This window comes from Labeo rohita, chromosome 25, assembly GCF_022985175.1.
Source record: "Labeo rohita strain BAU-BD-2019 chromosome 25, IGBB_LRoh.1.0, whole genome shotgun sequence".
Taxonomy (NCBI): domain Eukaryota; kingdom Metazoa; phylum Chordata; class Actinopteri; order Cypriniformes; family Cyprinidae; genus Labeo; species Labeo rohita.
In genome coordinates this window covers 22,246,961-22,270,142 of record NC_066893.1, presented here as the reverse complement: position 1 = coordinate 22,270,142, position 23,182 = coordinate 22,246,961, and the positions used below count along the sequence as shown (strand labels likewise).

The 23,182-nt window shown below is 38.3% G+C and overlaps 1 protein-coding gene across 1 annotated transcript; it reads right to left on the bottom strand.

The window, feature by feature from the left end:
* Positions 1-85: 85 nt before the first annotated feature.
* Positions 86-23,182, bottom strand: ambra1b (autophagy/beclin-1 regulator 1b). Its single transcript, XM_051099191.1, has 19 exons — positions 22,877-23,182; positions 21,856-22,072; positions 20,099-20,157; positions 19,812-19,995; positions 19,413-19,585; positions 19,056-19,122; positions 17,500-18,965; positions 17,156-17,242; positions 16,877-17,059; positions 14,658-14,738; positions 13,364-13,464; positions 12,728-12,838; positions 12,399-12,587; positions 12,123-12,277; positions 11,777-11,916; positions 8,930-9,034; positions 8,651-8,850; positions 7,413-7,547; positions 86-4,734 (listed from the first exon to the last, which is right to left on the bottom strand). The coding sequence occupies exons 2-19, from the start codon at positions 21,985-21,987 to the stop codon at positions 4,202-4,204; spliced, it is 4,101 nt and encodes a 1,366-aa protein (XP_050955148.1). The 5' UTR covers positions 21,988-22,072; positions 22,877-23,182; the 3' UTR covers positions 86-4,201.

The window sequence follows — 23,182 nt, the reverse complement described above, 5'->3', positions numbered from 1 at the left end:
CGCCATTTTAAAGGAAAAGTTCACTTCCAGAACAAAAATTTACAGATAATGTACTCACCCCCTTGTCATCCAAGATGTTCATGTCTTTCTTTCCTCAGTCGTAAAGAAATTGTTTTTTTGAGATAAACACGTCAGCATTTTTCTCCATATAATGGACTGATATGGTGCCCCGAGTTTGAACTTCCAAAATGCAGTTTAAATGCAGCTTCAAACGACCCCAAAGTTGTAAATGAGCCGAGGAAGAAGGGTCTTATCTAGCAAACAATTGGTTATTTTCATAAAGATAATACAATTTATATACTTTTTAATGCCAAACGCAGCTCGTCTTGTCTTGCTCTGCCTGAACTCTGTTTTTTCTGGTTCATGACAGTTAGGGTATGTTGAAAAACTCTCATCTCATGTTCTCCCTCAACTTCAAAATCGTCCTATATCGCTGTTTTACCTTTTTTTTTGTTAAGGGTGTTTGACCTTCTTTGCATGTTCACTTGACATGTAGACTGGGTCGGTACTTCTGCAGCGATGTAGGATGATTTTGAAATGGTTTTTGAAGTTGAGGGAAAAAAATACGATTGGAGTTTGTCTTGAGAATTCAGGCAGAGCAAGACGAGATGAGCGTTTGAGATTAAAAAGTATTTAAATTGTATATAGCAGATTGTTTTACTAGACCCTTCTTCCTTGGCTGGGATCGTTTACAACCGCATTCGGGATCCTATGAAGCCGCATTTTAAACTGCATTTTGGAAGTTCAAACTTGGGGCACCATAGCAGTCCATTATATGGAGAAAAAAACTGAAATTTCTTTACGACTGAAGAAAGACACAAACATCTTGAATGACAAGGGAGTACATTATCTATATATTTTTGTTCTAGAAGTGGACTTATTTTGATGTAAAAGTGACTATATCTAAGTGTGTGAGTTGTTTACTTACTTTTTTAAATTAGTTTTCCCATTAACACCATTATATTGTTAATTCAGAGTGATTTGCGAATGTGGAACGTGCGCAATAGGCGGGATTTATCACACAAACCAATCACAGCCAAACATAACCAGTCATATCCAATCATATTGCGATGGAGGCACTGCCTCCTCCAACGTGACTTTCCCCCATTCTTTCTCAATTACCCCCCACTAAACTCACGGCAGAATTTAGGGGATCTGTTAAAACTCAATGTGCTCAGAGGAGGCAAGAAAGACACAGACTCCAACTGTAACTTTACCTGCTGGTGTCACTGTTGGCCAAAGTTCTTTGTGATTTATATACATTTTAATATTATTTTTGTAATATTGGCACTGTTTTTTTTGTTTTTAGTTTTTTGGTGTACCACAATTTTTTTTCTCATTCAATAATCTGAGAAGAGACAGCCCCTGTGTCTCATAAAAATATTGGCTATATATAAAATTTAGGGACAATTTGGCCTTTTTTTGTAATTCCCATAATTCTCAGTGAAGAGTGTCATTGTGATAAAAATATCAAAAACAACTGAATTAATTTCCATATTCCCATTTTATTAAAACTCTCATAATCGTCATTACCACAGGATCTTTGGTGTCCCACGAAATTCTTTTACAACACCTAATCCTCATTTTCACTAAAGAAAGAACCAACTACACATTTATGGTAAGTCATAACAACACGTCCCTCTTGTCTGGTCAGAAGAGGAAGTTGAATTCTGGTCTTTTCCACCATCATGACTTCAGCTAAGGTACCGATCCAGCAGTGAGAGCATATACATAACCACACATCCAACAAGAACACAATTACAGTTTTTAAAATATCACACTTTCAGTTGCCGTCAGCTATTCTCGTCTGAACAAATGAATTGTCAGAAGGCCTAAAAGTCTAAAACAACCCCTGCGTGAAACGACTTCATAAAAATAAGCTGTGCATATGGTCAGAAATGAGCTAAATCAGGAAAAGATGTATCTTTGATGGAGCAGAATGTAAAAAGGTCCTTCTCTTTTATCATAGAAGCATTATTCTTACAATTAGGATTGCGTTTGTCATTCACACAAAGGGAAAATAATAAATAATCGAAACGACAGCCAACACAACCAGACTTCAGATTTACCAATATTTCTACCAATAACTAAAACACTCAACAGTCAAAAGGCTTATGAAGAAGCTATTCTGGTTTTGTCGCACATCAGAACGGCTTTTGTGGTTCAGTAAGGAGAAGATTCCCCAAGGCACTGAACTCATGGAAAAACACCAAAGGGTATGTGGTTTCCGAGAGGTTCCTCAGCTGCCATTATTTGCGATGAGACCACAATCCAATAGAATCTTACATCCAAAAACGTTCGAAATACAAACCGTTCCTACTGGGGACTGTTTTTTTTACAAAAAAGCTACTAAGCCAAGCAGCTAAAATAAAATCTTTTACACAAAAGCAGAGGGAGATATTTTTCTTTTTTAGAAACGCTTGTTAACGAAAGGCCTGTGCATATATGCAAATGCATTGACAACTCAAACCACTAACCGAGTTGACCAATCGTACACAAGAATCTAAACAAGCACAACAGAGCTCACAAGGCAAGTATGTCATTAAAAAAAAAAACCAAACCCCACCCCGAAATATGGATTTAAGTTTTTTCTTTTTTCTTGATTTATCATCTCTACATTTACAATGCTACATTTATTTATAATAAAACTCTCTAGGTTCAGTGGCGGACACTCACAGACATACACATCCACACGTACACGCATACAGACAGTGCCCGTCTTCAGTGACTCTCAGCAGTGTGCGCGCATGTAGGGCCGTCCCGCTCCTAAGTGCCCGAGAAATACTCTATTACGGGCTATTCAAGAGTGATTATCGCTCATAATCCAGATCTATGATAAGAGATATGTCTGGTTTATTGTCCGTAACGTTCTCGGTGCAGTTCGGAAGGAGAAAAGGGCGCTTAAGTGCAATCACGAGGTATTTGTCTCTTACGCATCATAAGAGGCTTGTCGCGATTGGTAGAAGGGAATGAAGTAGTCGGCCAATCAGTTGATTTAAGGTGAACTGATGAAAAACTGTTGCGTTTAAAGGATGAATATAATCTGGCACAATTTTAATGTTCTTATATTTCATTTTTCTGGGAAAATCAGTAGGATTAGTAAAAACGCATCGTGTTAAATCGCAACAATAAACGTGAATGCACTCATACACACAAGTTAACGGTTACAAATGTATAAAAGCCCAATAAAAACTGCTCAGCGTACCAAATTTTACTTGATGCGCTTGTGCGTTCTACAGCCTACATGCTAATTTCCTCTTCAGCCCGCCTTCTCGTATAAAAGCGCTGGACACACATGCAGATATGAGAGATCTGAACCATCTTGATGGTTCCTAGACTGATTTTTTTTTTTATCTGACGGACAATCACAGACATGCTTTCAAAAGTGTGTTTTTCAAACGACAGATAAATAAATTCAAAATTAAAAACCATCATAAAATTCGCCATCGGAAGTTTAGTGGGACACGCTCACGCAAGTCTTTCCAGTCTGAGAACTCCAAAGTAGATGTTCTAGATACTGATCAACCGAACGACTTGACCACTGAAAGCCACATTATCGCACACACGAAAAAAACAATCACATCTAGCATAATCTCTGAATTTGAATGCAAAAACCGTTAGAGGATGTTGTGTGAGTTAGTGTTTAGCTGTGAAGAGTCTGTACTGTTCTACAGTTCCTCAAACCGTAATGTCCTGAAGACAACAGACCCCATGGGATCCAAAGGAATCATAAGGACACGCCCCCAGCCTCATCTGGCACTTCGATTGGCTGATGATTTTTCCTGGAGCTTGAAAGGGTGGTTAACTACAGTTCCGTACTGAAGTACGGGAAAGATTCAAGTATGATGCCCTTTCTCGCATGGAATGATGAAATGTCCGAGACTCAACCTTGAAAGGAAGAAAAATTATAACTTAAGTGCAACGCGCAAGTGCAATAATGATGCTTCCCCAAAGCGAGAATCTGTTGTTTTGACAGAAAAGTTGAGGTTGGCGTCTCCCAGTCAAGGAGATGCCATGAAAAGCTTGGCACTCATTCATTCCCAAATAAGGCCAGAGTGGGAGGAGTCAGAACTGAGGCGAAATTCAGTGGCTCCGCCCCAAATGCTATGTTCTGTGTAACAAAGGGTCCACCACTAAATGCACTCCTGCACCATGCAGACCAGTTTTGAGATGTTTACCTCTGTGAAAACCAGACTTAAGACTATCTGCCGTACAGGTCATCAGGGTAATCTCGGCTCCGGCTTTCACTGTAGCTGTTGCGAAGGTCATTGTTATTGTTGTTGCTATGGTTGGACATATTCAAACCGTTCGGGGATGGATGGTGTTGTACATCATCGGGTTGATGATCGCCAAACAAGTCCGTCTCAACCATAGGAGATGCCCCCGCAACCTCAGAATGAGTTGATAACTGTGATGGAAGTGGGGCACCGCTGTAACCTGACGGCCCAGGAGCTTCTAGAGAGTCTACCAAGGGTTCAGTGTGAAAAAGAGTCGAGATACCGAGTCCAGCAGGCGTTTCCGAGGTTGGGTTTCCCACCTGAGTTGTCCTGACCGAGGTCTGTGAGCCACGGTGAATTCGATGGCTGACCACGATGTTGTTTCCAAATCCACCCATGGAGGCCATAGTAGTGCTGCGTTCCCGCTGGACCACCGCCGTCATTCCTCCCTCCGCCATTAGGCGGCGGATTCGAGACAGAGCGTCTTCTCCGGGGCCGGGCTCGGCTGCTGACTCTGCTAGGATAAGCCAGACAGGACAGTGAGATGCTCATATCAGATAACAGCAAAACAAAAGATCCTGATTGCGTTAAAAATTTCTTCCTGTAGCTTAAACAGTAAAACAGGGCAATGGCAACACCAATGTCATGGGTTTGATTCCCAAGGAATGCAATGACTGATATCCACCTTATTTTTCACTGCAGAAGAAAGCTGTTTTCTGGTAATGTGTTAGACGTCCGGTTCATAATCCACCATAGGGAAATAACGAGAAGAATATCTTAGTGCAATAAACGGTAAAACAGTTAGCACTACAAACCAGTGTGTTCATAATTAAGATAATACATTAAAATAATATGGTAAGACACACCAGTTTGCAATATCAAGCAGCAAAACAAGCTATTTGTGCTGGAAGTGGATGAGACCGGAAGCCAGACACAAATTTTTTTTTTTACAAATGGCTGCACCCACTCTCATGGGAAAAATAAGGTGGATAATGTGGACCTTGAATGCAATCCAAGTTGATTTGTATAGTCTGCCAAATGCATGAACGCAATTATAAAAAATAATAATAAAAAAAGAAAACAGAAATTTGTTTTTATGGAAATTTATTCAGAAACTTTGCTGAAAATTTTTACTGGCTGCTATAGCAACTTGTTAAAGCAAATTTTGCCTGGAACATATTTTGTATGGAAGCCCATTTCGCCATTGAATGAAAAATTAAAAAGGTAATTGCAAATTTTTCTCTCACAATTCAGAATTTTTTTGTGACATAAACTAGAAATTTTGAGTTATAAAGTCAGAATTCTGAGATATAAACTTAAAATTGCGAGTTGTAAATTCAGAGTTGCAAGATATAAATTTGTGGGCTAAAACTCTCAATTCAGACTTTTTCCTCAGAATTGCGAAATATAAACTTAGAATTACGAGTTTATATCTCGCCATTCTGACTTTATAAGTTGCAATTTTGACTTTTTTCCCCTCATAAACTCGAAATTGCTAGTTATAGTCAGATTTGCAAGACATACATTCAGAATTGCAAATTTATATCCTGCAAATCAGACTTTGTCGCAATTTCAAGCTTATATCTCGCAATTCTGAGGAAAAAAAATATTGAATTTGTGAGTTTTAGTGTCGCAATTCTGCGTTTACATCTCATGTTTACATCTTCCCTTCTGAGGGAAAAAGTCAGAATTTTTTGTTTATATCCTGCCAATCTGACTATAACTCAAATTCAACTTTTTTTCTCAGACTTGTGATAAACTCAAAATTGCGAGTTTATATCCCACAAATCTGACTTTATAAGTCACAATTTCAAGTTTACGTGTCACAATTCTAAGAAAGAAAGTCGAAATTGCGAGTTATGATTTGCCGGATACAAACCATTCTGACTTTTTTTCCCTCAGAATTGCGAGTTTATATCTTTCCATTCTGACTCGCAATTTAGACTTTTTTCCCTTATAATCGCGAGATATAAACTCAAAATTGCGAGTTATAGTCAGATTTGCGGGATATAAACTCGGAATTCTGACTTTTTACCCCTCAGAATTGCAAGATATAAACTCAGAATTGAGAGTTTATATTTTGCTATTCTGACTTTATATCTTGTAATTTTGACTTTTTTCCCCCAGAATTTATATCCCGCAAATCTGACTTTATAAGCCACAATTTCAAGTTTATATCTGAGAATTCAGAGAAAAAAAGGCGAAACTGCGAGTTACAGTCAGATTTACGGGATAAAACTCACAATTCTGACTGTTTTTTCCTCAGAATTGCAAGATATAAACCCAGAATCGTAAGTTTATATCTGGCAATTCTCACTTTATAACTCGCAATTTTGACTTTTTTCCCCCTCATAATTGCGAGATATGAACTTGAAATTTCGAGTTATAGTCAGATTTGCGAGATATAAACTCAAAATTGCAAGATATAGTAAAGATAGAGTGCAAGAGACTCATAATTGGATGTTTATAACTCACAATTCTGACTTTTTTCAAGACAAACCTGAAAATGTGAGTTATAAAGTCAGAATTGCGAGTTACAAATTTGCAATTCTCACTTCTTTTGGTCAGGACTGTGAGTCTGTCTCACAGTTCTATCACACAAAATTGCAAATTATTAAAGGAGAATTGTGAGATATAAACTCGCAATTCTGAGAAAATAGTTTTTCCCACCTCAGAACTGGACTTAACTCGCAATTGTGTTTATATCTCATTCTGAGAAAAGTAAGTCTATATTCCACAAATCTGATTTTACATACTGCAATTATGAGAAAAAATTCAGAATTGTAAGATACAAACTCACAATTGCAAGAAAAAAGTCCGAACTGTGGGATTAAAAAAGGTCACAAATACCTTTTTTATTTTTATTCAGTAGTGAAAACAGGCTTCCATAGAAACAGTGAAATAAGATTTTTGGTTAATGATAAGAAAAACCAACAACAAGGTCTTAGCAAGTTATCTATTAACTCCCCATGTGTGCACACTGGGTCCCATTAAATCGAGAAAACAAGGGCGCAGATTTAATTAGACCAGCTAACAGCAGGTAATAAAGCACCTGAAACAGTAATAACAGTGTAAAGCCCTCAGTAGGACACAACGCAGATCTCAGAGAGGTCAGTTCAATCAATTCCACTCCATTACCTGTGCCCAACGAGGGAGGAAGAGACAGGATGAGAAAGAGTGAGACAAAGCAGTTACCATGATATGTGGCGGGCAAGTTGGTCCGGTTCAGCGAACCCTCTGAAACAGACGCCTGAACTGGTGTGTGTGACAGTGTTTGTGTCGTCTCTGGGGGTACGTGTCTCTCAGTGCTGGTGCTGGCTGTCTGAACCGCTGCAAGAGTAACACATTTTGCAGCTCTGAGTGGACATAATCAATATTACTTAACATGGTTACAGAGAAATGAACTGGAGCGTTATAGATATCCACTAGAATCACTATGGCCCTGAGCAAGACACTTCACTGCAGGTTTTTTTATTTTTTCTTTCCCGCAACCATACCACTACATCTGGACCATATATACTGAATATTCAAAATGTCTTTGCTAGATGTATAAAATTAAGAAATCTTAATACGTCGATTGTGTTTGTATTATAGGGTTAGTTCAGCAAAAAATAAAAAATTCTGTCTTTAATTACTCACACTCATGTCGTTCCAAACCCATAAGCCCTTCGTTCATCTTCAGAATACAAATTAAGATATTTTTGACAAAATCTGAGAGCTTTCTGACCTTGCATAGATTGTAACACAACTGACACATTCAAGGCACAGAAAGGTAGTAAAATCATTAAAAGAGTCATGTGACATCAGTGGTTCAACCTTGGTTTAATTTCATCAAAAATATCTTTCTTTGTGCGTCTTATGAGTTTGGAAATTTTCTTAAAACTAATTTTGAATTAATAAGTTCAATTTATTCATTTGAATCAGTTAAAACAGTCCTTTTAAATAAATCAATTCAAAATTCTACGATTCACTCAATGTTCATATTAGAAAATCAAGTGAACTGGGTATTTCCTTGTATATAAATCTTTTATTTTAGTAAAAATAAACAGAAGATCTGGAATTTAAGATCACATTTAATATTGTGAATACAAATAAAATTAAAAAAAAAAAAACTTAGATCTTAGGGACTTCTCACTGAAATTGTTATTCTACTAATATAATTTATTAAATAAATAATGAATAAATAAATGACAAAAATACTAAAATAAAAAAGGTTTTCACTAGTGGTCTTTTGGACCTTGCTGTATGCATGTTACATGTTTGCATATAAATAAATATGTTTAAATACAATTATGCCTTAAGTTAATTTATTTAAAAAAAAAAAGTAAGTATTTTATATAATTAAATATAATTTTTTAAAAATAAAATGTATATATTTTCGTTTCATAAAAAAAGTGGATTTCATGCTAATTACATTTGCACAAACGTCTTACTGTATCTGGATGTGTGCGCATTCTGGAAGGTGCTGTTTGAAGGAAGTTCTCTCTCCGTCTGCGTCTCGGCATTCTGTAGTCGCACCACTGGTGTCTGCGTCCCCTGTGAGGTCACAGAAGGGGCGGCCTGACGCGGCTGCAAGCCAATAGCGTTCATAAGGCCCATGTCTCGGTCAAATCGCCAGCCGGACCTGCTGGTGCTGTAAGAAATAAACACGTCAGCATTTTTGGATCTATGACTATGACAAGCTACGACTTTAGTTTCAACTCATTTCTGACCCTGGTCGCTCCACTCCTCGCGTTCGGCTGCTGCTGCTGCTGCTGACGGTAAACAAAGAATCCGAGTTCAGATCCGACGGACTGTCTCCATCACTGCGGAAATCACTGATAACAAAACAGATATTTTAGACTTCATTATCTTGTTTACAAATCCAAGTAAATGGCAATGTATGCTTTACGTCAGGTTATTTATCAATCCGAAGGGATTCATTTGGCGATAACGACTGGCTGATTGTACATTTTCCCACTTATTACACAGCTACCAAATGCATAAATAAACAAATGGATGTTAAATATCATAGTTTAACATGTGAGATGCAGGAAACTGCAGAATGATACAATCCAGCATCATTATATCAAAGAACAGCCAATCAGAATCAAGTATTCCAGAAAGCCACGTAATCTCGGATTGTGCGTTTAAGGCCAATAATACACTCAAGACTTGACCAAATCATGAAATCAAACAACTGAATTGCAAAGAAGCAATGGGATTATTGTGACGTCCTCCATCTGTCCGTGTAGGCTGTGATCTGATTATAAACCCATCAGAATAGGGGAGAATTCTTTGAAAGTGATGAGCTGCAAAAGTCAAGGTGCGCAGAGGTAATGTGGCCTGTAACCTTGTTAAAAAACAATAATTGCTTCTTTCCAGTTGAACACCCGAGTTTCCTGCCACTAATGAAGAAGGTAATCTAATGAAAGGCGGCTTCAGGTAACAGGGTGGTTTATCAAAAGTCCTCATATAGTGCACGTATCTGAAAACCGACACTGGTCTGGGACCAGGAACTCGCTTGACTATTCAATTGTTGAAGATGAACTGCTGACAGATAATGAGTCAACTCTCTGAGTCTTTGGCCTGTTTAACTCACAGAGTCAATATTAACACAGGCTCTGAGAATACGTTTATGGCAATTACTGGTTGTAAAAGTGTGTCTTTTGTTGCACTGATGAACTGTGTTTGGTTTTATCTGTCATTTCCATGGCTACTGTGCTTCACTGTGGTACTTGTTTTGTTTGTCTTGTTGGGTTAAAGATCTAGCCTGAAAGGCAAAAAGTTAGTGGTACCATCCCAAGTAGAAGCAATTTACAAACTGTCATTAGCACCTGCTCTGTTGCAAAACCTAGAAACTGCCTACAGAGTCAAGTCACCTTTATTTATATTGCGCTTTTAACAATACAGATTGCAGTATTAAAGGAGAAGTCCACTTTCAGAACAAAAATTAACAGATAATTTACTCTCCCCTTGTCATCCACGATGTTTACGTCTTTCTTTCATCAGTTGATAAGAAATTATGTTTCTTGAGGAAAACATTCCAGAATTTTTCTCCAGTTTAAGTTACAGTTTAAATGCAGCTTCAAAAGGCTCTAAATTATCCCAGCCGATGAAGAAGGGTCTTATCTAGCGAAACAATCTGTCATTTTATATTTTTTTTAGAAAAAACTCTGGTCTCATTCTCTTCTTTAACGTCAAAATCGTCCTACATCGCTGTTTTACCCTTTTTTTTTTGTAAAGGACGTTCTGCATGTTCACTTTGTAAACACTGAATTGGTAGTTCTGCAGTGATGTAGGACAATTTTGAAGTTGGGGAAGAAAACGAGATGGGAGTTTTTCGACATACCGTAAATTTTTGTTCTGGAAGTGGACTTCTCCTTTAAATAGGAAAATAGTATGTTAGTAACGCAAAACGACAACAATAAACCCTCAACTTTCAGTTAAAGTCAGTTTAAAGCAGAGGAAATATTTTAAGGCATCATAAAGCTTATGATTTTCCATCCAAAGTTGCAAATTTAACTTATCGCATAAAACATTTTTAAATAAGCACCATCCAGATAGTCAACGAGAACAAAATCGTAATTTTCTGATATCGTCACTTCCTGATAAACTGGCACTAAATATTACTAAGAAAAGTAGGAGGAGCCACTAAATATAATCATTTTCATATAAAACAATTTGTGACTAAATTTTGTAAGTGGTCTCACCAGTGTGACCACCACACAGTCATTTCTTTTTATGTTTCATATAAAAAAACTTTAAAAAGTAAACGAAACAACAGCGTAACAGCTTTACGATTTTTTTTTTTTTTTTTTTAGAAAGTTGGCGTTTCCATCACCCGATTCTGACACTTCAAAATGCACACTGAAACAGAGTGATGAAAATATAGCTATAGTCAATGAATTATTTGACCAAAATCTAAAATACCATTTTCACATAATGTATTGCAACAAGAAAAATGTTAAATGTGAGAAATGGAGAATATATATATTTAATATAAATTAATATATCAATAATAATTTACATACACCACTGTTCAAATGTATGGGAACAGTAATCTTTTTATTTTTGGATAAAGTACTTTAATTCAGCAAGGGTAAACTAAATTGACTTATGAAATTAAATTTATAAATTGATCTATTCTTGAAAAAACTGGAAAAAGTGTATGGTTTCCACAAAAATATTAAGCAGCACAACTGTTTTCAACATTTAGGACAAACCCATATTAAGAAAAAATTCTTGAGCAGAAAATCAGCATATTAGAACTCATATGACGCTAAGGAAACATATATATATATATATATATATATATATATATATATATATATTTTTTTTTTACATTTCTTTTTGCATGACTTTTTTTTGGAATATCATACTTTTGGAGCTATTTTTTCCTTAGGCATAACACTTTATCCCTGTAATAGGTATGCTGCAATTTGCTATGTATAAAAACATTTGGCACACGAATGAAACATAAATTACTGGGTTTTACAATTTGATAAGGACTAAAGATATACATGTGGACCAGATGGTCTACTGGGTGACTGTTGTTTTAGCTTACTATGTTTACTTACACTGGTCTGCAGATGACCAAGTCGCCCTTATTGGTTCCATAGGCCAATCCCATGCCTGGCTCTGGAAGCCACCGGGCTGAGTTAATACTGACGTGTCTCCTCTGGTCTGGAGCCATGGGGTACACCACATTAAACATCATCTGCAGGATGCCAAGAGAAAGCAGACCAAACACACAGAAAGCAGAAAAAAAAAAAAATTTAGGTCACAGTACTGCATCATTTTTATGACTTTGGACTTACTCTATGAATAAAACTCACCCTAAATACCAGTTTATGTAGTAAAATAAATTAGATTTTTAGATTTTATTGAAAAATGTGTGGCATTTTCAAACTCTAGTTTTCTTACTCTAATGGAGGTCTCTCCTCCGTGTGGCTGCTGTAGACGAAACACTTGTGCCACCATGTGGTCGGTAGTGGGATGGAGAAGGATCCGTCTGGAGGCAAGTCCTACCATCACATAGCAGCCCATAGGTGAAAGACTCACCGAGATCGCGTTTGGACCTGAAATGCAGGTTAAATACAAAACTCAAAGAGGAATTTCTGCTAAAGAATTATTTTTTAAAACAGGAACAGAGTGTTAATGCCAAAATGAGCTGCTGAGTTACTGTTCGACAACACTGACCGAATCTCTTGGTGTACAGCATTTCTCCCAGGTTATGGGGAGCGAGGGAGTAGACGGCTAGGATGCCCTCATCCGCAAAACCCCGTTGGCTGCTGGGAATGAACACGGCCAGCAGCTGCCCGTCCGCTGAAATATCACAGCTGGCGTCGTTGTAGATCTTACAGTGAGGAACGAGTACATTCACAGTGGCTGAGAAGAAAACAAGAATAATAAGATGAACAATTTGTAGCTTCTGAAGTAGTTAAATGTGAAACAAGCTACCTATTCAGATGTCATGCTGATTATGTGTGCAAAACCTTTGAATACCAACAGTACTCAGAAGAACGTACCATTACTGATCTCTGGAAGGTCAAACTTGGTGAAATCCCACCACTGCAGCCTATATGTGGTGTTGGCAATGTTACTGGCCACAGCTGACTGCCCGTCACCTATTGATGCACCTGCAACAAAGAATTATTAGTAGATCTATTTAATATCTATTTTAGCTATTCTTGTGCCTAATGTTTCTGACATCATGGTATAAAAATGACTAAATGTGACCCTGGACCACAAAACCAGTCATAAGGCTCAGTTTTTTGAAAACTGAGATCTATACATCAACTGTAAACTGAATAAAGAAGCTTTGTTAGCACAGGACAATATTTGGCTGAAATACAACTATTTGAAAGTCTGGAATCTGAGGGTGCAAAAAAAAATATTTCCTTTAAAGTTGTCCAAATAAAGTTTTTAGCAATGCATATTATTAATCAAAAATTAAGTTAAGATATATTTACAGTAGGAAATTTACAAAATATCTTCATGGAACATGACCTTATTCTAATCGATCATTTTGACCCATACAATGTACAATATACTCGGGCTACTTATGACTGGTTTTGTGGTCCAGAGTCACAAATGTGCTTTGTAAATTAAACAAAATAAGAAAGTTGTGAAATGAAACAATCAAAATAAATTATTTGTTGTACCTGCTAATACTCTGTTAATGGAGGAGTGAGTGGCCAGGCCTGACTGACCCCTTTCATGAAAGAGTCCAGCGTAAGGCAAGTACTCTGGTAACAGGAACCTCCTTCAGATAAAGAAATGTTTACATTAATAGAACATACTTTCTTTTAAAAAAAAACTCAGATATCTGAAATTATTTATTAAAGGTGAAGTCCGCTTCCAGAACAAAAACTGACAGATAATGTACTCACCCCTTGTCATCCAAGATGTTCATGTCTTTCTTCAGCCATAAAGAAATTATGTTTTTTGAGGGAAACATTTCAGGATTTTTCCCCAAATAATGGATTGATATGGTGCCCCGATTTTGAACTTCCAAAATGCAGCTTAAATGCGCCTTCACATGATCCCAAATGCAGTTGTAAACAATCCCAGCCAAGGAAGAAGGGTCTTATCTAGCAAAACGATCGGTTATTTTCATAAAAATAATACAATTTATATACTTTTTAATGTCAAACGCTCGTCTTGTCTTCCCCTGCCTGAACTGTTTTTTTTCCGGTTCATGATAGTTAGGGTATGTCGAAAAATTCCCATCTCATGTTCTCCCTCAACTTCAAAATCAACTTATATCGTTGTTTTACCATTTTTGTTTGGTGTTTGATCTTCTTTGCATGTTCACTTTGCATGTTCACTTTGCAAAGACTGGGTCTGTACTTCAGCAGTGATGTATGATGATTTTGAAATGATTTTTGAAGTCGAGGGAGAAAATACGATTGGAGTTTTTCAACATACCCTAACTGTCTTGAACCAGAATACACAGAGTTCAGGGAGAGAAAGACAAGACGAGTGTTTGAGATTAAAAAGTATTTAAATCGTATTTTTTTTTTAATGAAAATAATCAATAGTTTCGCCAGGTAAGACCCTTGTTCCTTGGGTGGGATCGTTTGTAGCCGCATTTAAACTGCATATTGGAAGTTCAAAATCGGGGGACCATATCAGTTCTGAAATGTTTAACTCAAAAAAAATATTTTTTTTACGGCTAAAGTGAAAAAAAAGACATGAACATCTTGGATGACGAGGGGGTGAGTACATTATCTGTACATTTTTGTTATGGAAGTGGACTTCTCCAACAAAAACAACAGAAACCAACAAAAACAACAACAACAACAAATCACTGCAGTACAATTTTCTGAAGGATCATGTAACACTAAAGACTGGACTAACGCCTTCTGAAAATTCAGCTTTGTCAAACTTTCAGACCATAAACTCTTAAATTGCAGTATATAAAATGCAATGCTAAACATCACATATGACACTGACCGTGGGACAAAGCGTCCAAGAGAGGGGGCTGACATTCGAGCGTTGCGGGGCATTCGATGTCTTGTCCTATCTCCAGGCTCCCTGTGACCATAAGAGAAAACAGATGCCACCCCTTATTTACACTGTACATGTCAGCACCACATTATGGCTCCAACTAGATTTTTTTCCGTCTTTCACACAGAGCCAACTTGAAGCAACTGGATTCCTTCACCTGGCCATCCAGTGTTGTTTTTCTTGATTTTTCATGTTTTGTTATTGATTTTTGGGGTTCTACCATGGGTAAATTGGCTAAATGGTTGTTTTGTCTGGTTTAATTGTGTTTATTGCTATGCCCTACTTTGTTGTGCCAACAGACTGAGCTAAAGCGACAGTTCACCAAAAAATGAAAAGTACCCCACGATTTACTTAGCCTCAAACCATCCTAGGTGTAAATGACTTTCTTCTTTCAGATGAACACAATCGGAGTTATATTAAAAAATGTCTTGGATCTTCTGAGCTTTATAATGGCAGTGAATGGGTGTTAAGATTTTAAAGTCCAATAAAGTGTATCCATCCATCAAAAAAGTGTTCCACATGGCTCAAGAGGGTTAATAAAGGCCTTCTAAAGCAAACTGATCCATTTGTGTAAGATCCATATTATATATAAAAAATATAATATATCCATATTTAATATCCATATTTTAAATGTTCACAATAGAGTGGCATTCCAGCAGATGATGTAGGTGCAGCGTAAGCATTTTTTCTTACACAAACACACTGATTCGCTTCAGAAGGCCTTTATAAACCCCCCGGAGCTGTGTGGAGTACTTTTTATGATGGATAGATGCACTTTATTTTGCTTCAAAATCTCAATGGCATGCAACAATACAGTTGGTCCACGGTTCAATACGTACCTCGGTTTAATACGTACCTCGGTTTTTAACCAGTGTGGAGTTTTTTTTTTGCAACAAATTAACAAAATATTCCTGTAAACCTCTGTATACTAGAAATAGTGTGGTTTAGTGTATGTCAGCTTATTTTTTCTTTTGAGAGAGGTATTATTTTTTTGATTTTTACGCAAAATACCACGGGTTTCATTCATACTGGACGCAAGAGGGTGCCCTTGTGCAGAAAATCCACATATGAATCAAAGAAGTATCACTGATTACGTTCCATTGCAGCTTCTCTAATATAGATAAAGGCATCGCTACTGCTGTAACGGAATAAAAACAAGATATAACGTTAAACTTTTTGAACGATGAAATGTAAGAACAATAATCACTCGTCTGCAATAATATATGGTTTATCTGTGTTCTTCAAGCCATCTTGTGTATTTTCATAAGCCATTGCTAATCGACATACATAGAAAATGAGTATAGAATTTATTGTCTGCCTCATTCTGTGATAAGAGTCCACATCAGATCACATAAGGAAGTTATTTCAAACACTTGACTGATGTTGTGAATGAAAAACAAGCTAGAATGTTTTTTATAACTTTGTTTTTATAACTCTTTTGTTGGACGACAGGTTTAGAAAGGCTATCATTGCATGTCATTAGAATGGAAGATGCTTTGCATGTGTTGCTTTTTCAAGCGTTTCCTCATTTCAGCATGTGAAATCACTGGCACACATACCACAAATTCCAAGAGAAATGAAACAAGGAAGTTATTTCAATGCAAAACCAAAAAAATGCAATTCACAAGCGTGTTCTGAACCGTGGATGTTGTACCGAACGGTTCGATATTATCTTGAGAATTGTGACATCCCTAACGACCATTTACTGCCATTATAAAACGTATAAGAGCCAGATTTTTTTAATACAACTTTGATTGTATTCATCTGGAAGTAGAAAGACATATACACCTAGGATGGCTTGAGGGTGAGTAATTCATGGGGTAATCTTCATTTCTGAGTGAACTTGGGTGAACTGCGGCTTGGACGCAGCATCTGTCAAAAACAGACTAGCCAACTATTTTTTGCGAAGCAATGAGTACAGCCGCTTCTGGGACACTACTGCAACGTGCCCAGCAAGGCTGGTATAAACAGAAGAATTGACTTGAGTGGACGCGATCATAATGCGCAGGTGTGTGCAATGTAAATAAGGGCTTAAACATTTCCTCAAAATTCAAAAACACTGGGATGAACACCCTAAAATGTATTTACATAACGGTAACTGCAATCATACAGTAATACAGATGCATATGTGTAAATGAGGATGCAATGAGTATCATCAGACTCACTCAATGTCCTCATAGTCTCCATCACTGGCCTCTGGTGGCGTGGAGGAGGGGTTGTTGGACTGGCTGTCGGCTTGAGAGTTTGAAAGCGTCCGTAGGCGATTCTGTAGGGAACGCTGGCGTATGCTTTCTCTCCGAGACAGATACTGGATCATCCTTTGAGCATAGTAAGCAGCAGGAGACAGCCTGCGGAGATTCAGAAGAGGAACAGAAAGTCAAACTCTGAAGTTAAAGTCCAGTAATCAGCTTTGAGTTTGTGCATACAGACTTTCAAAAAGGTACCTGGCAGGATCTGGGTATATGGGATGATCTCTGGAGCCAGACATATCATATCGAGAGAATGGAAACAGCGACGATTCCAACAACCTCCTGAGATAGAAGATGAGATACAAATAAGTAACAAAAGACAAATGTAAAGGTGCAGTCACATTTACTGTTCTGTTTTGAGATACTCGCAGACAAAATCCAGCCATTTCAATAGGAATTCACATGAATGGGAACTCTTACCCATAGGTTCATGTTGGATATGCCACGATTTGGAGCTTTTTTTGCCCACCAAATTTCAACAAAATTTTGCTAATGTGACCGCACCTTACTAGCCAAATTTATTTATTGTTCTTCCTCACCTCCTGAGTGAGTCCTCGTCTGGATTATCAACAGGCACCTCTGGGTTTAAGGCGTCTTGCGTTGCCTCAGAAGCAGCACTGGCCGTCGGTTGCCGGTACACGCTTTCCCACTGCCCCGTCTCCTGATTGTACACCAGACCCATGGGCTGCTGGCCCTGTAGACCAGAGGAGGCCTCGCCCAACTCCATGGGCCTCATCTCAGGGGCTTGGGCCTCCACTCGTGCACCCTGACCCGAGTCCTCAAACGGAGGCACTGAAAGAGGCCAGGATGGTCCGTCTTGAGAAGAAGAGGAAGAAGAGGTCTGACCAGAACGCTCCCAGCGTTGAGTGTCATGGTTGAAGGTGAGGAGGTTGTGGCACGAACGGCAACGATTGGGGTGGTTTTGAGAGGGGCCGGTGACTGTACCTCCATTTCCAGTGTGGGAAGCAGCGTTGTGCGAAGGCCCGGGGCGTTCTGTGTCCATGCTACTGTTAAGCAGCTCCTGCATGGGTCCCGGTGCACCCGGCACCTCTCGACTTCCACCAGGTCGCTCCAATTCCTGCATTCGCTCATACTCCATAAAGTAACGGCTCAGGTTGCACTGCAGGACGTTGCGTATGGAGGCGGGGTTGTTGCGTTGGGTGTTGTCGTAGAAGGGGTGATGGCCACTACTGGTGCCATCGTTGGCTCGTCCCCGGTTGGGGTCAGTGCCTGGCAGCACTAGGCCTCGCCCTTCTGTAGCAGATGTGTATATGGGTGATGAAGAAGAACCATCGGGAAACCTGTGCAGGGATAGAAGATCCATAGAAGAGGAGCTTGTCCTAGGAGGTGGTACAACACCCCTTCCAGCACCACTTTCCACCCCAATCGCCCCTAACCCGTGTTCATGTCCCGTGCTCAGCAGACTACCAGACCAATCAGCCCCAGGGAGTCGCCCAGGGGCCTCGAGAGGACCGGGTGCTTGTGATCCCAAGGGATCAATAGTCCTAAGAGGCAAGACTCCCCGATGCGCAGAGTTCCCCACAGCCCCACTGAACACGCTGCTAAAAGCAGAAGGTCGGTCCGTGGAGCTGCGGGTCTGGCTAGGGGTGTGCGAGAAGGCAGAGGAGCCCGACTGAGTCTGAGGTTGAGCCGAATCCGAAGGCTGGAGGCCTGTCGAATTCTGAGTGAATAAGTTCCGCGAGGCAGCGCAACGACTGCACAGGCAGCCCAAACCCAAATGCTGCGTGCAGCCCTGTAAGGCAGGGCGGTCACCCGGTTCGGTCCGCACCGGGTACTGAAACCGGGGCATGCTGGGAGGCTCTCGGGGCTCAGGGGCAGGGCGGGATTGATCTCCAGCCTGCGCCCCAGAAGAGCGAGAGGATAAAATGTGCAGGAAATTGTGCAGGATGGGTGTGCGACGAACGGGTGGGGAGCGCAAAAGAGAACGTTGACGGAACAAAGCCATCTCCATACTGTCCATGGGGACCTCGGAGTCATCATCATTCTACACAAACACAGTAAAACATTCATAAAATTATGTTTGTAAATAGGAAATGCACACTGAAAAATGACAGGAAAAATTGACATTTCTAACCTGCTGGTTGGATGGGTTCACAATAGCCGTTAAAAGATTATGACCTAGAGGATCAAATCTCACCAACCTGACCAAAAAATAAAAAAAAGATTAGGATTAATTGTTCTAATAATTATGGAAAAATATGAAGTCATAGAGTCAACATAAAATGGCATTCACAACCTATTTTACTTTTGGAAAATAACATTTTACGTGAATCGGAATATTCAATGAGAAAAAGAGATGTAGGGTAAGACTTGTTATTCCACGAAAGTAAAAAATTTCTTTAACATGTTCTGATTAATCATGCACAAATAAGACTAGGAATATTAAGATTTTTATTTCATGTTGAACAAAATAACAGGACTGCGTCCACACCGGACACGTTCGGTCTCGCTGGCAGTCTTGACCACAGCAAAAGGTTCTGGTCGGCTCCAGTCCCAGAAGTGAAGTTCATTGTTGGTGGCGATGAGCAGGAGCTGAGCCGTGGGGTGGAATGCTAGAGAAGCGATGGCAACATTACTCTCCGTGAACCAGCTCTCGCTACCACCCTGGAGATGGAAAAAAACCATCCACAATGTTCATTTAAACAGCAATGTCTGGGTTTCTAATGCCTAGAACATATGTAGATGACTTACAATTTGATCAGACCAGAATAACCACCTAGAGCTGCTACTGAGCAGTATGAAAATCAAACATAAGATAACTATGTTTGCAAAACGGGAAGGACCACACATGCAAGACATAACAAAAAAATTAAACAAAACTGTTGCTCACATGCAGGTCCCAAATGCGGACTTCTCCATCAAGGCACCCAGAGGCAACCAGGCCAGGAATGGTGGGGTGAAAGGTCACACACCAAGGTGTGCGTCGATGGCCCACTAAAGAGTGCAGGCACTTTCCTGTTTTCACATCTGTGATGTAGATGTTATGGTTGACGTGGGTTGAGGCCACAAGGTTCCTAGAAAAGGAAAAGATGTCAATACAATCTCCGGAAACAAAGAAAAACAAATAGCATAAAGTGTTTTCTAATTTGATTTTTTTTTTTTAAATGTAATCATTACCTATCTGGACTGAAGGCCAGCAGGAAAGTTGATCGTGGATTATCCGGCAACTCTACTTTCTATTGAAATAATCAAGACGTGTACATATTATATACATACATACATACATACATACATACACACACACATACATATACACTACCAGTCAAAAGTTTTTGAACCGTAAGATTTTTAATGATTTTTAAAAGAATTCTCTTCTGTTCACCAAGCCTGCATTTATTTAATCCAAAATACAAAAGCAGTAATATTGTGAAATATTTTTACGATTTAAAATTACTTTCTATTTGAATATATTTTAATGTTATTCCTGTGATCAAAGCTAAATTTTCAGCATCATTACTCCAGTTTCCAGTGTCACATGATCCTTCAGAAATCATTCTAATATGCTGATTTGCTGTTCAATATTTTTATTATTATTATTATTATTATCAATATTTAAAACAGCAGAGTAATTTTTTTTTCAGGATTCTTTGATTAATAGAAAGATCCAAAGATCAGCATTTATCTGAAATAAAAAGCTTTTGTAACATTATACACTATACCATTCAAAAGCTTAGGCACAGTATCATATATATATATATATATATAACATACAAACAGAAATTAATACTTTTATTTAACACGGATGCCTTAAATTGATCATAAGTGATGATAAAAACATTTATAATGTTCCAAAAAGTTTCTATCTTCAGATAAATGCTGTTCTTCTGAACTTTCTATTCATCAAGGAAACCTGAAAAAAAAATCTACTCAGCCGTTTTCAACATAATGATAATAATAATAATAATAATAATAATAATAAATGTTTTTCGATCAGCAAATCAAAATATTAGAATGATTTCTCTTTAGGATCATGTGACTGGAGGAGTAATGATGCTAAAAGTTCAGCTTTGAAATCACAGGAATAAATTACATTTTAAAATATATTCAAATAGAAAAGATTTATTTTAAATTTTACTTTTTTGCTGCACTTAGGATCAAATAAATGCAGGTTTGAGGAGAAGAACTTCAGACTTCTTTAAAAATCATTAAAAATCTTACTGTTCAAAAACTTTTGAGTGGTAAGTCATGTATTACACACTTATATTATTTGCAGACATGATAGTTTGGAAATTAAATGCTTTCACATCACAGAATTTCAGGGTCAATCAAAGACTGTAAAATCAACAAACTATGAATTGTGTATTAATATTGTTTATATTAACATTATATTAACTGTTAATTTAAAATAAATGAATTAAAATTCTAAATCTGCTAATGCATGCAACATGTAAAAATCATAAACTTGACATGGCAAGCTCTTGTTCTGATCTGTTATATAACTGTCAAAGAATATATTTTTTTATTTTTTATAACACACATACAATTAACAAATTGCTATAATATTCAACATTAAAACAAGAACATTAATATTGATATAACTGTTATCAGATATGTCATCAACCCTGAAAACAAAATTATTAAAATGTTCCCAAAGGGGACCTAAGGATCTAAAAATGCTTGTTTTGCAATTCTACTTCAGATTAATTATTAATTTGACTAATTCATTGATAAGAAGGTCTAAGGTCTAATAACAAGACACACTGACATAATTTCAGCTGATGTCCTGTATGAGGAAGCAAGACTCATATTCTCTGCCAGAAACATTGATTTAAGACATTATTCTGACTGTGATATCTTGAAACTGGTCTATAAAGGAACGTCTGCTGACTGTAAGCCCAAGTGAACCATTAGAGTCATTAAGGTTGATACCCTACCTGGCTCTGCCATTTCATCCAGCGAGTCCGGTCTTCCACCAGCTGCTGCAGGAGCCGCTGGGAGCCCAGCATGCGAGCTCCTCGCTCTCGACCCGACAGGATCAGCACAGAGTTTCTGTTCTGCACTGCCATTTTTCCTCTCTAGTGCTCCACGGCCCGGCCGGCCTTCCTCGCACACGGGCCGGACACTAACTCAGCAGCTCGTCGGCCATGCAGACTGGTGGACAGACACAAAAATTAGCTTAAATCAACAAATAATAATCTACAGGTCTGTAAAAGATATCATTTATCAGCAATTCATTAATTCTGAGATCATTCACTGTTTATTCTCTCTGTTTCAACAGACAGAGACTTGCAACCTAAATGACAGCTCATCTCCAGACGGATATCTATAAAAAACTAACTGATCATCACTGATCAAAGTTTTAACAGTGTATGCAATAACAATATATCTTGACTACATCAATCTGTTATTATGGATCCAAAGGGCCCAACAATTATGCCCATGAAGCATCACTCTACCATCCTGCAGACAACAGATTTGCAAAAGTAAACCCCCTGGGCGCTTTGTCACAATATTACATCAGAAAAATTACCTTAGACTTGGTCATTTTATATATTTAAAGACAGATCAATAAGATTTGATGTTGCTGTGGACAATTAAAGCCCTATCATATGTGCTGAACCATGTAAACAAACAAGCCATTTAAATCCACTCCACGCCAATGAAATTCTCATTCATATTTGATCAACAGCAAACCAGAGACAACAAAATATACACATAAACAACATGAATAAAGGCATTAAATGTGTTTTTTGTTCGTGCAACTAACAATAACTCACTGCCGTGCCCGCCCAAATATGGAAACTGAACTGAAGCTACAGTGTTAGCTACCATTTATTCGCGATAAACGTTGATTTAGTTACACGTATTTTAGCTGTAACAATCGCATAACCACAAATACACGTTGATTGTATCGGAATGCAAATTAACCAGCGAATTAATCGATATTTTACCGACCTGTTCTGTTGTGTTTGTCAGTGAAATGTCATCGAAGACGCTGTTAGCTTCTTAGCCTGTTAGCCGAGATGGATCGTTATTAGGCGATCTGGATTGACAACCCACCGATCCGAAGCGCCGAGCGGATTACATTCATGTCGTTTAGGAGTATCTCAATCAAACCGTCTGAATTATCGAGACATTGAGAGATTGTACTGTGGTGGCTATAGGAGAAATGATGCTAGCTAACTGTTTTTTAGGTAGCTCGGCGTAGGCAGGCATACTAATCGAGAGCCGACCGCATTGAACTACTTTAGGTCGGTTAAT

Bases quoted from the DNA above. Each gene is read 5' to 3' on its own strand.
- ambra1b (XM_051099191.1), bottom strand. From the start codon at position 21,987: ATGGCAGTGCAGAACAGAAACTCTGTGCTGATCCTGTCGGGTCGAGAG. The intron at 17,060-17,155 runs GTACCTTTTTGA...GAATCTCCGCAG, and splicing joins ATATACCCAGATCCTGCCAG to GCTGTCTCCTGCTGCTTACT. The intron at 9,035-11,776 runs GTAAGTAAACAT...TTTTGTTATCAG, and splicing joins TTGGTCATCTGCAGACCAGT to TGATTTCCGCAGTGATGGAG.